Source organism: Solea solea, chromosome 2, assembly GCF_958295425.1.
Source record: "Solea solea chromosome 2, fSolSol10.1, whole genome shotgun sequence".
NCBI classification, from domain to species: Eukaryota; Metazoa; Chordata; class Actinopteri; order Pleuronectiformes; family Soleidae; genus Solea; species Solea solea.
The window spans coordinates 36131882-36150394 of NC_081135.1; the positions used below are offsets into that span (position 1 = coordinate 36131882).

General features: G+C 43.6%; 1 protein-coding gene and 1 non-coding gene across 3 annotated transcripts in view; one reads left to right on the forward strand and one right to left on the reverse strand.

The window, feature by feature from the left end:
* Window positions 1–5185, forward strand: part of LOC131448236 (contactin-associated protein-like 5) — a 120602-nt gene extending 115417 nt beyond the window's left edge. For both annotated transcript variants that reach the window (XM_058620518.1, XM_058620526.1), the window contains exons 23-24: window positions 656–730; window positions 3528–5185. In XM_058620518.1, the coding sequence (XP_058476501.1) occupies window positions 656–730; window positions 3528–3736 (284 nt within the window). In that variant the 3' untranslated portion in view covers window positions 3737–5185. The remainder of the gene's footprint in view (window positions 1–655; window positions 731–3527) is intronic.
* Window positions 5186–17884: 12699 nt separating this feature from the next.
* On the reverse strand, window positions 17885–17956 carry trnac-gca (transfer RNA cysteine (anticodon GCA)). Its single transcript has one exon. It is a non-coding gene; the product is annotated as a tRNA-Cys (tRNA).
* Between the last annotated feature and the right edge of the window lie 557 nt (window positions 17957–18513).

Genomic DNA, 18513 nt, shown 5'->3' on the forward strand with positions numbered 1-18513 from the left:
ACGCATTTGTCGAATCCTTATTTTAGTATGAATGGGAACACAACCACGTACACTCAAATGATTCCTAAGAGGAGTTCTACATCTCGTCAATGCCATATTTACAAAGCAAATACAGCTTTAAATTCAGATCATTCCCGTTATGATTCCCTGATTCTACAGTCAGGAACCTCAGGAGGTGGAGGCCATGGATTAAACGGCTTCATCTCCTGGAGCCGCAACATGAAACCAGCGGCCGCTTGCTTCAAGGGCTCGTCTGCGTTTCATACACACCATTCACTCTGACACTTTGACAAGGGTTAAATGTGTCAACGCATCACATGTCACGCTGCCTCATCTCCGCCTGCCATCAGAGCAAGGTCTCCGGCAGGTCAGACTGTGCCTGCGTCTAATGGCCACATATATCTATAAGGGACGAAGAGTTAAATCGTCGTCTTAGAGGCGGAATGGTGTCTGACCTTTAACCAAGCTGAGACACAGAACAAGAGAGAGGCAAAACTCATTTATCGCAGAGGAAGGAGGGGGAACTAATTAAATTCTGTGTGATTCCAGAGGTGTATGTGACAACCACAGATTCCACAGGTCCAAACATCATGGCATACATTTCCCGTGTAATGAATTCACTCTCTTGTTTTTTTTGTTTTTGGTGATTTTCCAGATCAAGCAGTAACAGCCAATAAAGATAAGGAGCAGCGTGGCAACGGCAGCCAGAGGGATTTGGCTGTGATCGCAGGTCTGTGTTTTCCTTTTTTTTCCCTCCTCTCCCCTCTCGTCTGTGCTGGCTTTGTTTTTCTTTGGCAAACGCAAAATGAGTCCCAGCTGTTTGTTATCAGTCATTCTCTCCATTTGCGTCCGTCTTAATTCTCTTCTGCTAATAAGTCATTCCCAGCTAAAGCTCATTTTCATCTTTTCAGTGCCATTGAAGCACTTTGGTTTGAAATGTAGATTTGGGGCTTGATGATGGTAATGGTGATGCTAACGGGTTTGTGTGCGCGTTTCTTGACGCACTTGCCTTGTATTAACCTCTTTCCCTGCATTTCAAACCTCTTATGGTTGACAGAAAAGGGTCTTAAAGATCAGTGTGAGACCAAATTACGTCAATGAAAAGGAATAGTTGTAGAGATTCTTGAGGCTTTTAAAGGCACTTTAGGCCCCACCCCCCAATGGGCAAAAAAGACCCCCCACCCTTGTGAACGATTGAAATTATGAATCGCCTATTATGTTGAACATATGTGCAATAACACTTTAGAGTCCACTTGAAGTGGCAACCAAATATTTTCTGCTGCTGCAAATTTGCCCATGGCCAAGTGGAAGGGAATTGGGCTTGTACCTTGAGGGTTGCCGGCTGAAATCCAAGGGTACATCAAGGGTTGGGGTGCCCCCAAGCAAGGTAGCCAACCCCCAAAAGTAATTGTAATTCTACATTTTTGAAGCAACCCACCGTCGAAAGGCTTCGTTGGAGGATTTCTCACATTTCTATTGTTACCGTCATCATATCCATAACTGATCATAACAGATCTCATAAAATAGTCATCATCAGGGGCCCCTCGCTCATCTCGGGGGCCCCGGGCAATCACCTCGTCATGCTTTTATTGTCATATGTTGCTTCTTTTTATTGTCATGGTGTGCACTTTGAGATCATTTTGCGATGTAAAGTAAATATGTTATTATTATGACTATTGTTATTACCTGTTTTGCTGTCACTCTGCCAGGACATTGTACTTAAATGTGATGTATGGATACCAATGAACCAAACAATATTGTAAATGTAGCATCTTTAAGACAGTTTTTCTTGTGCTTTCTTGTTTGGCCAAAAACGTACGATTTTAATACCAAACAACTTGGTGGGCAGACAAATTAGAAGAAAAGTGGTTTGACCAGTGTTTCCCAAAGACTGGGTCGGAACACAGATTTAAGTCAAGATTTATTTGTATAAAGTTTTAATAACACCCATAAAATTAAGTTTTTATTCATTTACCAAACCAAAATACCAAAACATGTGTTTATGTCTGTAAATGGTATTGTTATTTTGGGTTTATTTCAACAATACAGGTTGTGTTTTTGTTTAAAGTCATTTAAAAAAAACAATGTTATTCAAATGGCAATAAAGTGGTTCACAAACCCTAACAAAATAACTTTGGTGACACCTGAATGAAATTAATTCCTTTAAATCACCTTCAATAGCAGCAAACCCAAAGCAGGATATTTGCTTATTTATCACAAGTTATATTCTCATCACAATATTCAACAGTGTTATCACATATTGCATATTTTCTTAATATCCTGCAGCCTCCAAACTGATAGAGGACAAACACGCTGCGAAAAAGCTGATTTGACACAGGACTACATTTCATATCAGCTCATCGAAACGCAGAGTAAATGGCCTTGTTTTAATTATTTTATATCGTCCATATCGGTCTTGTTAAACACGAGGATTTCAGGGCACTTAAGTGAATCAAATTATCCTCTGCAGTCACCACCGAGTATGTGATTGTATAGCAGATATTGCATCTCTGAATCACTTCTCCTTAAATTGAATTACAACACGGTAAAAAACAGTCAAGAGCAGAACAACTCATCAGTAAAAAAACAAAAAAACGACTCAGTAAAAAAAAAAAAGAGTCATAACTAATGAGTGCATAAGATTCAGGCAGTTGTCAAAGTAAAAAAAAAATGTGTTTGTAAGCACAAATTGACACTAATTTGAAGGGTAACTTAAACCCTGTCTTAAGAGGCAGCGGCTGATTTTGAAAAATGCCAAGAATATACAAATATGTGTAGAAAACAAAGAGCTGACGGAAGCAAAAATGAAACAAGAAGAAAACAAAGCAAAATGTCACAGGAGTACGAGGAGCACACAGAGACACAGGTGAAAGTAATTAGGGGCGGGGCAGGTCATCTAAGAAAAAAGGCGGGAAAGCAGACACAGACCAGGAAGTGATGAAGTGACATGACAAGACAAGAGGTGCAATACAAAACAGGAAAATTCACAGGAATACAAAAACAAAACTTGAACCAAACAGTGACTAGTGACTTGTAAAGCAGTTGTGTTTGGTGGAGCTGAATCATTAGAGTTCAGTACTTCCTGAATACTGAAATACGGCTGAATGGGTGGTGTCAATTGGCTCACGGTCGGCAGTGGTGTTGCTAAATACACCAGACTCCTCTGTTAAATGTTGAGATTTTAGACATTTCCTTTGCTAAATGTTGGACATTAAGTCTTTTTAACTGTTCTTTCTACAGTTCGGCATTGTTTGGTTTGATTCGACATCACATTTTAGTATCAGCTTACTTGGAACCTCGTCAGAGCAGGTCATGCTGGAACTGTGGAGTGGAAAAGCGCTATTACACCGGCGTTAGATACTCGTATACACCGGTTTACACCTAAAATAAGTGATTTAGGTGTTAAGTTACTCATGGGGTTGTCAACTTTACAACCGCGTGCCATTTTGAGTTTAAAGCTGACAACTTTGCACAGATAAGCTGGTGCGGTGACTGACGCAAACACCCCCCCCCTGCTGTGTTCTCAGGTGTCGTCACGGCCGTGGTCTTCATCGCCGTGTGCGCCCTCGCCGTGATGAGCCGCCTCCTCTACCAGCAGCGGCAGGCGCAGAGGAGCAGCAGCAGCAGCGGCGGCATCAAAGAGGAGCACAGACACAGCATGTACACAGACTACAGGACTACAGAGCTGCAACTCCACAACACAATCAGGGACAACATGAAGGAGTACTACATCTGACCTGCGGCGCGCACTCTCGGGGGGGCCCGGAGTTTGCCAACGTACCTCGCTCTTGGAAAAGGACTCGCAGGAAAGGAACGTGCTGCTGCGGCATTGTTTTTCTTTTCCATTTTTAATTTTTTTTTTTTTTACAACTAAAACATCTCTGTACAAGTGCGAGCGAGTGGCTGCCTCCTCACAGCTGTTAGTGTATTTGATGTCGGTGAAACTGTCCCAATCGAGCTGCTGTGGTTTCTGTCGTTGCAAAAAGTATGTGAAGCAAAAAAAAAAAAAAAAAAAAAAGCCCGGACGGAGGACGGACATTGTTGAGGGAACAAAGACGGCGGACGCGGGGGGAGGACGCAGCGATCACACACGCCTCACGTGTGTGTGGACGCGCACAGCTGACACAGTTCTGCTTTGAAAACTCTCAAATGCTGAATATTTCCACATTTCTGTGGGAATAAAACTACTCACAAGTCTGGGAAATGTAGGCCAGGCTTGTAAGATATGCGACATACTGCTGTCCTTTTTATTTATCTTTTTTTTTTTAATTATGTTGTTGTTGTTTTTTTCCCCTGCGGTGACGGCGAGTGTTGTGGAGGAAGAAAAAAACCGGGACAATACTGCCTATACTGTACGAGTGCCTAATTTGCATATGAGTTATAATTTATTTTAGACGTTATCCCTGTGATTTGCACAAAAAGGGAAGTCGCATTTACAGAGTAACAGACACAAGTCAAAGGAAAGCGCTGCGGCGGTTTTTTTTCACCGTTTTCCGAGAACCGTAAGAAGTCCGTTAGCTTCTGTTAGCCCATGTCAGCTTGACGCTTTCACGAAGTCCAGGTTTTTATTTTCACCATTCTAACTCCGGGTTTGTATAAATCTATAAACGCTTGTGTATATTGTACCATGAGAGTAGCAGAAATATGAAATTAGAGGAGAGGATTTTAGTTTTTACCTTTTTAAAAAACAGTAATTCCCACAAATCTGTGTCCACTGAGGAGGTTGAGCGTCCGAACTACCTTTCAGGCAACTCCTCGCGGTGGTTTCTTTGGTGTTCTCTGGCAGCAGTTTTGTATCATACAAACAAAGTGTTTTTATTTCAGCGTGCAACTCACGGCTCCCCCCGCAACCACTGCGAAAGTTGGGAAAATATCGTATATGCAAATGGCCTCGAGAGAGAGGGAACAGAAGATCCTGGAAGTATCGCAGACCTGTTCGCAAACCAAACTCCTGGGATAAAGATTTGGATAAAGTTAGCCACGAGTACTTAAGATTTTGTTTTTTTTGTTTTATTTTGCAACCAAGAAGATAAATGGCTGAAATCATCGGTTCATTTATGTACTGTGTGGATTACAGGGACACGGTGGTGGTGTTTTCTAAAAACCTTTTTTTTATACATATATATATATTATCACTGTAACAAAACCATACACACGCTTCAATAAAACAAACAGTCTAGAGCCACCTAGAGGTCCAGAGTGGACATGACACATCACACAAAAATGAAAAAAAATTAGAGCATGGACTTCAGCAGAGACACTTTTATAAACCGCTAGCCATTAGAGATGGTAGACAGACAGACAGACAGACAGACAGACAGCATTTAAGCAGTGCTTTGGATTCACACGTACATGCGCGTCGCGTAAAAGCTTGACGACGTTGAGGAAGCAGGTGTTTGATGTGGCGTACGACTGGATGTGTCGGGTTTACGCTACATATAAAATGTAATTTGATTGGCTAAAGCTGTGCCGGAATATTGGCAAATTTGAACACTGAAGATGGCACCAGAGGGATGAACAAAGTTTCCCATCAGGTTGAGATTTAGCTCCTTAAACCACAGGCTTCAGCTGCTCTTCTGCAGGTTAGCTGTCCAACTTTGAGCTTAACACGCTAGGTTAAGCCCCGCCCACACACAGAATAACAGGAATGTTTTTTGTTTGTTTTTGTTTTTTTCATTCGTTTCTTTAAGTTTGGTGACACGGACTACGGTGACGGACAAGTCGTTCTAATTTGCCCCCTCGGATCCTCAATGTCTGTACAAAACTTTAAAAGGAGAAGACGTCTCACGCCGCGTTCTTGGACGGTTTGCACTGACGCCAAAGTCGAAGCGTGGACGGAAACACTGACAAACAGTTACCGCTCCTTCCCTCCCTAAAGAAGGACAGTTCTGGGGGACGGGGGGTGGGGAGCTGCGTGTCCTGAGCCTCTGGACCTGATCTGTGCATGTCCCTGTAAACTAAGTATGTCTCACTATGTGATAGTCTGCAGATCTCCAGTATCAGAGGACAAACACGTACCTCTCCGAGTGTTTAGGTCATATTGCAGAGGGTGATATCATGTGGGTACTTCTTTAATGATTTGTATAGCTGCAGTTTTATTAAGGATCTATTGTATAGATGTATAATTTACTAATAAAAGTGAATATATTGTTAATTCTCTGTGAAGAATCACATTTTGTTTTTACCTGTGGCAGCAGGAAGACATTGTACATTTTTTTTAGTTTAATTTAATTTAATTTAATTTAATTTAAAGAGTTTAGATTATATGTCAAATCTAACTGTAGATTTGATCGATATTTTTATTTTTGCTTCAAAAGCAGCCACTTTATTAGGTGTCTGTTACTGTGTACCTAATAAAGTGGCTGCCTCATTGGCTGCTTCATTGGCCACTTTAAACCGGTCATTCACTGTTGACTAAATATTTTCTCCTCTTTTTTGGATCCATTTTCTGAAAAACCTCGACTGGTTTTGCGTGAAAACCCCAGAAGATCGTCAGTTTTTGAAACGCAACCACGTTCAAAGTCACTCAAAACCTTCAGATCGTGTATGTGAATGTTTTCAAGTCAATTCAAATCTTACCCGGCAACATAAAGGACTTATTTTAGCACAATGTCCATTATTTTCCTGAACAATGACAGATGGGCATTCACATTTATAATGTAAAAGGCCATTACGCTGTATTTAGCCCGACGGTGAATTTAATGGAAATTACAGCTGCTGTCAATAACGTCATTGTTTGGCTACCTTTGAGTCTGTTCCTGCTATTTTTCTCTTTCTCTTTCTCTCGGTTGGGAATTGATTGATCAAAACAAAAGAGAGTTTTTGATAAAAAAAAAGTTTTCTGGAAAAGCTCTCCCTGATTTACTGTCAGTTCATACACTTCGTATTTGTTTATTTCTATACTCATTTATGCAGCACGACACGTAGCAGTGCCGTAAATAACGTAGCATTTCTTTTCACCTTCAACCAAAGCATCGTTGCACTTTATCTGTTGTGGAAACGTCTGCAGAGAAGAAACCGTCGTCTTGTGTGGTTTCACACAACGCCGCGTTTGAGGCCGACACAACGTGACAAATTTAATCGTTACATTCGGGAACTTTTCTATGACGTTTCCACAACAGAGAGTGCAACAATGCTTTGGTTGATGGCGAAAAGAAACGCTACGTTACTTATGTTTAAAATACCATCGCGCCTTGTGATGATCTTGTGATGCGGAAAATGCGAAAAAATGAAAAAATCGCATTCGGTGCAGATGTTTCCACAGCAAGTACGCGACGTCATTCGGAGAACCTCAACACCGATTGGCGGTCGAGAACCTTTTTTTATTTCAACTCGAGCAACCGATGCGATCTGTGCGATTGACGCAATTTTTCCGCGCCACTGTGTCGCTCGGCTCGGCCCGCTAGCATCACATCTGTTCATCGGCTTTGTCGTATGTGAAGTTGTGAACACGGCGTCAAACACAAATGGACGGAGAAAGAAGTGGATTGATGTTAATTTGTTGTTGTTTATTTCATTCCCTAAGCCCATGGTTCTCAAACTGTGGTACGTGAGCTTCCTCTGGTGGTACTTAGAAATACTGTCCTTGTGTAAATACCAGAGTATGTGATCGCCTTATCTCTCGCTCCGTCTTAATCTGACTTCACAACACCAGTGTGTGAAGTTTATGTGAGGAAGAGGAGGATGATGAGGGTGTAAATCTGCCTGACTTTACTCGCTCTGTTTACGCCGCTGTATTTTAACGTTGGTGATACTTTAAGAGCTCAATATTTCCTCAGGTTGTATAAAAACCGCTTCAAGAACCTCTGCTCTGTAAAAGCACATTTACATGGACCTCCTTTCAACCGCGTCAGTTTCTTACACTGAGCATTAAGAGCAGAAGTGTTTTTTTGTGTGTTGTTTTTTTACCTGCCCTGTGAGAGTCTACTTTAGAACCCGATAAAAAAAAAAAAGAAAAAAAGCCAATAAAGCACTGACCTTTTAAAAAAGCAGCTGTATCCTCTCACACACACACACACACAGACGTGTCAGGAGTGTGACTTTGAAAAGCATCCCACACAATCTGGAGCTCACAGGTAAATGTTTTCATTTTCTTCTACTTATGTGTTGAAAAACAGCCTACGCATGTAATTCAAACGCAAACGATTGAGTCTGAGTGTCTCCCTCTTTTTTATGTCCTGTACACCTTTCAGTGGCTGTATTGTGTGTAAAAAAAGTAAAGTACTCTTGTACTCGTATAGGGAAAACCTCGCGGGCCATTTTGTCCAAACAATTTTCCAGATATCTGCACAGTTGGGCTACGACGCGCTGCTTTAATGTCACCAGAGGAAATGTGAGTCACCGGCAGCTCCTGCGCTCGCCTCGCTGTCTCTCAGGTCGCACGTGAGGTCGCGTTTTTCGGAGCCCGTTTTAAAAAAAAAAATCTGATTACAGGCTCCAGCAGGATGAAGCCACTAAATCAGCGTGTGTTGTTCCCGTTATCGGGTCGTCATCTGGCGCCGGAGCGGCGGTTGGCTTTGAAATGCAGAGCTGGTGTCTCATGAAAATGTAAACACGTCCGCGAGTTGCATCGCATTAACAACAGGGTTCCTCAGTTTGCTGTTGTTTGTTGACAACATTAATTGGTCTGTGGGATTAATGAGCCTCTGTAGATGCCTTTTCTTTTAATCATTATTATTATTATTGTTTATTTTTACCATGTGTTTCCAGTGGCGTCGCCCTGAGGACGCAGTGGTTGCTGCAAATTAATTCAGGGTTGAAAGTTAAAGAAGTACAATTTGTGAAAAGTTTTTAGTTTGAAAGAAAGCAAAAAAAAAACAGGTAACGTTATAGAAAAAGAGGGTGACTGTAAACAAAGTTAACGTGTATATTGAAACTAAACACAGTGGTGGTATTTTTTTTTTTTTTTTAGACTTTTTCAGGTTAAGATAATGTTTTGAATCTCTGTAGGGTCTTCTGTTTAAACCTGTTAATACTGTTAGAGTGAGTTTTAAACAAAAAAAACAACATATTCCTTAATGAAAGAAACAGAAATGGCAACGAAAGGAAGACTATAAGGTAAAAAATACACAATGAACTGGGAACCAAACATGAGGTCTTTTTCTTCTTCTTTCAGCTTCTTGACCTGGCGGATCATCTGCCGCCATCTTGTCCCGTCAGGAGCCAAATGTAAACACTGTAAAACAGAACAGGGACCAAAGCCATTCATAAAAATAGTCTCACTTCCACTCTTCCTGGAAGGTTCCTTTTCGGTTCCTCAGGGTTTTAGATGTTTCCTCACTCCAACACACCTGATTCCAATAAAGGGGTCGTTATCAGGCATCGCTTGCTGCTGATTTGACCATCTAAATCAGGTGTTGGAGCAAGGAAACATCTACAACATGCAGGTGCAGCAGGGTCCCCCAGGACCAGGATTGAGAAACCCTGCTGTAGGATGGTTGGACGAGAAGGTTCTGGCTCAGTCTCTGTTCCAGTTCATCCCAAAGGTGTTCGATGGGGTTTGGAGGTCAGGGCTCCGTGTGGGGCCCGGTCGAGTTCTTCCACGCTAGAACCCCAAAGTCAAGACCTTCAAGAAAAGCGCCTTCCTCAAAGAGATAAGGGGCCTAGAGCCCAAAAGCCTGATTGAGGTGTAGTGGAATACTTTAGTCCACATAATGTAGACTAAAACAGAAAAACAACCTGCCTCACTCTTTTTTTTATGTACTACATTCCAAAGCTCGGAGGTTTTTAACAACACAGATGCTCCAACAGTAGAGAGCAGCAACACAGCAGTTACTACAGAGGCTCCCCCTGCTTGTTATACGGCATAATGTACTAAACTATACCATTATATTGCCTGCGTTTACATAACGGATGGAGAAATTCCTTCAAGGCACTTTCGCTCCGCTCGCCTCGCAGGGTTTTCAAAGGCGTATGTAATTATGTCATAATAATAACACTCAGGTAAACTGTACTTAAACAAATACAAGTGTCATACAGTATATTTCACACATAATCACAGTCATAACTTGGCGTTAGACGGAAATAAAAGCAAGAAAAGAATAAGACTTCATGGTATCCTTGGGTGGACATAGGTCAGAGAGGAACCGAGGAGCCAGGGCATGAAGGAAACTGTCAAGAGACAAAAAAAACGGTGGGAATCAATTCTCTGAAACAGTGAGACGATATTAATGTTATGGTTTGGACAGAAGAATGAACAAATATAAGAGTCATCGCCCATCTCCGTGGTGGACACACAGATGTCCAGATAGATGACGGACAACACTGAACGTCTGTGCGTCATGGATGCAGCAGACTCACTGTGCTCCTCGTAACAATTAAACAAGGCTTCACATGGAGATGAGGCTTCATTAAACTTGGTGTGCGGTGTTGTGGAACATGGAGGAGAAAAAAACAAACAAAAACCCTCTCTGAAATGTATTATTTATGACATTGCATGTACATTCCTGCCTAATTAATGAGCAACATTAATTGTTCATGGCAGTTTGGCCGAGCCGGAAGAGGCTGGAAAACTATCGAGTGTTCTCTGCTTTTTGACCGAAGTGTGAAGGTAACAGGACGTCAGGCCTGACCTAATATCTATAAACCATATGTCTGCATTGAAGATCAAGTTCATGAGAAGATTGCTGCTTGGCTACCGTCCATGTCTAGAAGAAGCTCTAAGGAGCTCTTCCAGGAGCATCTTCTGTCCTAGCAACCCCTCCCCTGCACGACATCCTTCTACACTCTCTGTCCACCGTTCCTTCCAAGATTTCTTTCCAAGACTTCTTCTATGTTGCTTGTTCCTCTTTTGTGAAGTCGTTCTGGATAAAAAAGCGTCTGCTAAATGCTTAAATGTAAACGTAGAAGCCAAAATGGCTAACACTAAGCAAGCTCCCAGTCAAGGATAACAAAGTCATTAATCATTACAAAGATCTGTCAAGAGACAAAGACGGAATTGTCTTTGCTACTTATGCCAAGTTCAGAATACATGAATTTAGATGATTTTCCAGCAATTTGGTCGTGACCCCTTTATAGACGTCGGGAATGATGAACAGACGATTGAAGGAGAGATTTGGCGACTGGGACACTCGACGAGAATCTTTTCTATTTTCATGCCTGGTCTCACATCTCCAACGACGTGCTCCTACAACGTTGACCAGTAGGATAAGAGGAAGCGGGCTGTTGCTGCTGCTGCTGCTGCTGCTGCTGCTTTTAGGCGGAATAAGGTGACTCTTTAAAGGTGACATCGAATGCTTGTATCACACATATATGTTAGTTATGGAGGTCTACTTACATATATTAACATGTTTTCATGATTAAAAACCTCCTAATCGCTGCAAACGAGCCGATCAAAATATCTCCTCACTGACGCTCTCGTCAGCCGCGCTGTTTCAGACCAAACAGTTGCTGTGATTGGCCAGCCAACGAGAGCTTTACAACTGTCCTGTGATTGGCCAGGTACCTGGAAGTGACGTAATAGATAGGCCAGCTCTCAGATACACAGCTCCCCCTCTGGCACGGTGGATGCTCTGCATCTCAGCAGCTACAACGTGAGTAGTTCATCTTCTTCTGCGGTTGAATGTATGCAACCGGATGTGCCCGGACTAGTGCCCGCACCGGGAGGCGCTACGGTGGTGAGGATTTCTGATGACGACATCAAATTAAGGAAGTGTCGATCCGCTTCGCAGAGCCCAGGAAAACAATACAACACTATTTTCTCAGCAGTGGCTGAACTGTTTGTTCTGAAACTTTAGGGTTTCATAAACGAGGTAATGACGCAGATACACACACAAACTCAGCGTTAATTGGAGCTTCCGGTCTATGTCACCTTCAAAACGTTCTGTTGATCTTTGGCAACAGTACCTCTGCCTCTTTGACGTCTCCTCAAACAAACGACCGCGAGAAAATGAAAAACCCAAAAAACGTTGGCGAGAACTCAAGACAAGAATCCGTGCCACTGTGATTGTCACAGTTCTGCTCCACGCCCTCCCTCCTCTGCTCAGCCACGCCCACCTCATCATCATCATCATCATCATCAGCTCACCTGTGCACCACGGCTCTCCCACTCATCAAGCACCTGTATATAAGCCTCTGCAGTTCATCCAGTCTTTGCCAGATTGTTCTTCGCCGGAATGATCCCCTCTCGCCGACCGCGCCGCCTGCTTCTGATTCTTCTTATTCTCTGTCTACTTCCTGGTTCAGTCTACCTGCCTTCTGCCCCTTTTGGAATTCTTTGTGATCGTGTGTGGCTTCTTTGGTTTTTGGCGTCCTTTCTCAACTTACCTCTCCTGCCTGCCCATTTGGATTCTTCTTCTTCCTGGTTGGACTGTTTACCCTGGTTTTGGGCTCGTCTCTACTTCGCCCCCTGCCTGACCCCCAAATAGTACTGTTTGGAGTTTTTGTCTTTCTTTACAATCAGAGCATAGACCTGAGCTGACATGGTGACCATTGTGAAAGACAAAAACATTGTGTAGTCTGATCCCGGCATAAGTGACATCTGCAACTGTGCACCTATTGCACTGAGCCAGCTCAGCGTCGCCCCCTCATGGTCGCTGACTACGACTCGACAACTGAAGAACTGGGCCTGCGTGATGTCAAGGTGAGATGAGATAACCACCTGTGTGCAGCAAAGTGGTCAATTTAACCCTGTTTCCACTGAAGTGCTATGGACACATTTTTATTGTCAAATGTGGTACAAAAATAACTGCTGTGTTCTGTCTCACTTTCTGACACCCTACAGTTGGGGAAGCCCAGCACAGTGAAATGGAGAAAGTGTAAGTAAATGACCAAAAGCCCACACACATAAACACGCAGAGACAGTTCCTACCTTCTGCCAGACCGTTTACTTTTCCTTCTACAGTACACTAAGTACTGTATCTGCAGGTGTTTTAGGAAGCAAAACCGCTGGTGGAACACACACATTTCCAATATCAGGAGTTAATTAATTAATCAATATTTCACGAGATGCCAAAATTGTGATTGTGATTGTGATAAAAACACATCTATAAAGATTGTAGCAGTAGAATCTACAACTGCACGTATATGGAAGAGTTTGGTTTGTACAGTATGTATTTTGTGGTGTTTCCATTAGGAATAGTAGCAAAATAACCAGCTCCAAGTTTTCCATTCTTTGGCATCCGTCCTTTTGGGGTAAACTGGTTTGGCACAGTCAGGCTCCAACGATGACAGTTGGCGACAGAAAAACGACACCCTCATGCCATGGAAGTCTATTCTCGTACAAAGGTGGACGTCTTCTTGAAAACAAAGCCAGGCCTGACCCAGGGCTTTCTTTACCATTCCAAACCGTTCTGACGTGTGTGCAGCGCAGTATTGTCGCAGGAGACAGAAAAACTAAAGGTCACTACACTGAGAAACAGTTGCCGCTGTGGGAACTCGTCTGACAATAGTTTGAAGGTTGTGGCCTCTTTGTTTATATCCAAAGGTCACATCTAAAGGAGTTTGTTAACTGAGTTTATTGGCAGTTCACACTGTGTACGTCGTCCAACGCTACAGTGGAAACACAAGCCGGATCAAAGTAGACCTCCCTCTTCCCACATGGTGGAAAATCACAGCTCCGATTTGGCCTCGCAGTGAGGGGCCACACATCACGGTGTCACGCCACTAATAGACCCTGATATTGATATGTGTTCACGTCAAACGTGCCCGCCGACTGTGGGCTCCATCTGTGACTGTGGAGGGTTAGGACGCTTAATTATCCCCGACCAATCATGTTAAATTGGGCAGAAAATACACAGCGCCACAAACAAGTGCATCTCTTGTCACTTTGATGCATTGAAATAATAATGTAATAAAGTAATGACGCCGTGTTGGTAACCGCCGCACAGCTGGCACTCGCTCCCCAAACGATCCCCGAGGAGCTAACATGTGTCCCGTTCGCCAACTGTTGCCCTCAGCGTGTCGCAGAGCGCCTCTGCTTTGTCCACGTCTTCGCGAGTGCGTCAAATCCACGCCACGGAAAAGAAAAGACGAAGTCGTTAGTCGTTGTGGCTGCTCGTTCATTAGCACCAGTGCTGCAGCGGCTAGCGCCACCTACGCTGAGTCCTATGAGCTTTTGTGTTGTATGGAAACTTGCAGGGAAAGTTTCTCTCCTGGAACTCTTTTAACTTCTCACTTCAGAGACACGCGACTTAGTTTGCAAACTAAATTATGAGGCGAGTCGTTCTAAATAAGCGTTTCATCAACTTGCAAATGTTTTCTTTTTCCCCCGCCGTCAAACTTTCCATCAAACATCGGGCTGCAGCGTGCGAGGTTCTGTGACTCACAGATGCATCTCTGCTGCCGCTCAACAGTTATTTCAGGTAATCATTACACAGCTAATGATCTAGCCGGCGGGGCAGAGGATTCACGCAGACCTTTGGAACACATTCAAGTACATTTAAAAGTAATCACTGGCAAGAGGAATTATTTCTTGATTTATTTGGAGTTGTGGAGCTTTTTGGAGAAGACTGACTGACTGACAGGCCGGTAGTGGAGGATGTGTTTGAGAAACCCCTCGGTGCAGAGACGCAGGTGGGAACGGAGGCTAGCGTCAGTAACAGAGTGGGACTTTCTCCCGCTAATGAAATGCTTCCCGAGAGAAGCTCCAGAAAACGCAGCGACAGTGGAGAAGCGAGTGAGGCCACTGCGAGTTCCTGACAACTCCCACACCCGGCTGCCCGTGGGCAGATCCATCGAGCTGTCAATTCAAATGCAATTTACTGCTGCTTCCCACTGTTGTTTCTTCCACAGCCCTCGCGGTGATGTGGGATAACGCGGGAGCCGCTTCTGTTTGGAGTTATTTAAGGAGGGGGGGGGGGACAGTGAGCCTGGAAGAGGGAAAAAAACACATTCATTCATTTCTTTAATGCATGAGAGTCTCCATGCCCTCATTATGTGTGTTAGTGTATGTGCTGTCATGCAGCGACTTAAGCACACTTCAATTTATAGTCGGCAAAGCGGGAGGAGAGCCTTGCGACGCTCGGTGATGCCGATTGTTAACAGAAAATACAAAAAAGATAAAAATAATGTAAAGGAGGAAGAAAGATGAGAGGCAAAGTTTTGACAAGTTTTCTTTTAGAAATGTCCTGGAATAGAAAGAAGGAAGTTATTCAATATTACAATAATAATAATAATAGTCAAACTACAGTGGAGGCACTAACTCACCGGTATCAGCAGTCGACTCTCAGAGCTGCAGGATCTTCGACGCCGTGTGCTTCCGTGTGACTGCGAGTCAGTCGTCGTGAGTTCAGGCACGATTTCTCATCGGGAGGAGCTGCGCGGGTCTTCTCTGTGTTGTCCTCTCGTTCTGGTTTGAGTCACCGTTACCTGTCGAGGTCCCTGATTGGCTGGGGGGGCCACAGCTGTCGCAGATTCGGCTGAAAGGCTGGAAATGAGATGATGTTTTTTTGCGATTCTTCGGGAAGCGGTGGAGAGAGAAGTGACAGCTTCGGAGTTTACAAAAGTGGGGAGGAGCCTCTTGTCAGGTTGGACAATACGGCGAGGAAAGAGTGTACCAGTGACGCAATACCCTTGTGTTCACACAGGATGCAAATGTTCGTACCGCGCCGGCAAATCCATTGCACTGCGGGATCACTTTAGTGCATTTTTGTGCAGAAGTTGCTGTATTTTGGTCCAAAGACAGACATATGGGGCATTTCTTGTTGCACTCTCTGTCGTGGAAACGTCTGCAAAGAAGAAACCGCCGCCCCAGAGCCTGGCGTGACTTGGCGAGTTTCACCGTTAACTTCGGTAGCGCCATATTGATGAGAACTGCGGCCAGCGCTACTTTCCCGATCACGTCCATTGTCCCGCACGACTGTCACCTCGTGTCTGTGCGTTAACTTTGTTCGTAAAGTTGTTGTGCGACCAAAATTAGCATCACATCCTGTATGAACACAGCATAAGAAAGCCAATGCCAAAATTTAGCCAGAGAGGGGCAGCAGGTTCACCAATTTTTATCACAGTATGTGTAATTACTAGATTATTTACATTTACACTGGTTTCCACGTGACAAACTGTGGTTTAGGTGTTTAATTACACTTTAATTACATTAGTTTATGAGGACTGAAAATACTAGCATAAGATGTATGTGGTCAAAACAACCTGCTGCTTGTAAAATACAAACGATGCATCAGAATGAGTGGGAAAGGGGATTTAACTTTATAATAATGTTAATTTCATTGACTAAACTCACCGATAAAAAAAGAGATGTTCAGCAAATACAGTTGATATGACGTAAACTATCACAAAATCTACTGCCACATTGGACTCGATGAATAAATACTAGATGGAAACCAATCAGAAGACAAGAGAGATGCAATCAGAGGTCAGGTTGATCTAAGAGAGGAGATGACATGTGGTCGAATTATCCAGAAATCCATGCAAAGGATCGGTGGAGACACACTCGTGCTTTTTTATCAGCTCAGCTGTTGTTGTGGTATAAAAATACCAATTGACCTGTGGAAGATAATAAGTCCAAGTGTTAAACCTCAATAATAACATCTTAATAAACAGGACAGATTTAAATAATACAAACAAACGCGTTAGATATTAGTCGACTGAAACTAGACTACGGTATTTTAAGGTATTTTAGTCGTAAATGAGTACTGCTTTGATTGTGGCGTGTGCCACGGTACTCAGACTTCCTCCCACAGTACAGTTTGGTGATGAGGTTAATGTGAGAGTGAGTGGTTGTTTGTCTCTGTGTGTTTGCCCTGCCTGACCCGTCCAGATTGTACCCCGGGCCTTTCGCTCTCTGTCAGCTGGGATTGGCCCCGCCACTCGCACGGACCCTTGTGTGACCCCCCCCCCCCCCGTGTGGCGGCTAAAGCGATAGAAGCCAAGATGGTGTAGCTATTTCAGAAACTGCTGATCCGCCGGGATATTCTCGCACAGACTTCCCTGAGATTCTCTGGGAGAAAACGCCTCGTTGATGCCAGAGGTCAGAGGAGAACACTTTGAATTGATAGAAAAGGCAACAGTAACTCAGATAGCCACTCACAGATGGACTACAGCGGCACACAGACCACACTGGACACTCTATTACGTCCACAAAATACCTAATGAAGTGGCCACTGAGTGCAGATCCGATTTCTTTGCTAATCGGGATCTATTGTGTGCACCTGTGTTGTTCTGTCACAGCTGAGGATAATCAGCCTGGCGGGGAAGCTCCAGTATAAAAGCAGGCCGGCGGGGCACACCCTCTGTCCACTCTGTGTGTTGTCTGGTTTGAGTTACTGGAGTCTGTGAGTGTCAGTAATGGATTTCCGCTTTTAGCTTTTCGCATTTGTGTCCCTGTGACTCCTGTGGCCCGGTCCTGGTTCTTTTTCGTTTATCATTTTTGATAGGCTCAGCGTGTGGCTGTGAGGATTTTATTTTATTTTCTGTTTACTGTAGTTCCCCCTCAACAACCGTGACCGCTGACCTTCAGGTTTTGTTCACAGGGAGTCGTAACAAGGCTGCTGCAGCCGTCACGCTCCGTACGGAGCGCGGAGGTCAAGCAACCCGATGTTTTTGGACTCAGACTTCTGGTCTTTCCAGTGGCTTCAACTAATCCCTGTGACGACTTGCCCTGCTCAAGCTACAGACACATTTAATCAGCCAGTGTGTTGAATAAAATGTTTAAATTTAAGTGGTTTGAAATGAACAATTGTTGTGTTTTCATGACAAATGAGCCCATGATGGTAAAAACACTGGTTGCCACATGCAGCTTCACCACTAGATGGATGCAATCTTCCAGTTTGCTTGTGGAGGCTAAACAGGAAGGAACAATAGCCACCAGGGGGCGACTCCACTGGTGTAACCCTTCTGTGACCACCATTACTCATACTCCTAGACGGTTTGTTATCTAGCAAATTCAAAAACTGATTTATTTAAAGGGGAAATTCAAGAATATAGTCAGGCTAGGGGGCACCCGGATTTGAACCAGGGACCTCTTGATCTGCAGTCAAATGCTCTACCACTGAGCTATACCCCCTTCTCATAAGGATGGATGGAACCGAGTTGACTCTACAGAGTAGTATTAGGTGTGAAAATGACATTAGTTTGAATGGAAGTCTACAGGAACGTCAGTAGACCTTATTCCTGAGGAATTACTGGTCTCTGTCATCAGTTTCACGTCTTCTCCAATAGAACCTGATGTCAAAGTTTGTCAATTGTGTTACCAATGAGAGGAAAAACAGATGATAGAACACATACTGTATGTATGTGTGAAGTCCAGTAGCGACATCAATCATTTCCCCAACACCCACTGGGTTTTCAGGTCACTGGTGGGCCTTGAGATAAATATACTGTGTATAAGCTGCTGTGACTTTAATGGATGTGTAAATAACAACAACGCAGATGAAACAGATAGATAACACAAGAGCGGAGATAAAAATCCTTCTGAATGTGTGGTGTTTTTTTATTTTTAACCTCTTACAGACATGCACGGGGCGTGGTTTGTCACAGACGACACGGTTTGGACTCAAAAAACAGCAAAAACGTTGCTATTCTGAGCGATTTACGCGTCTCTGTCCGCGTGACGTTAGCGCG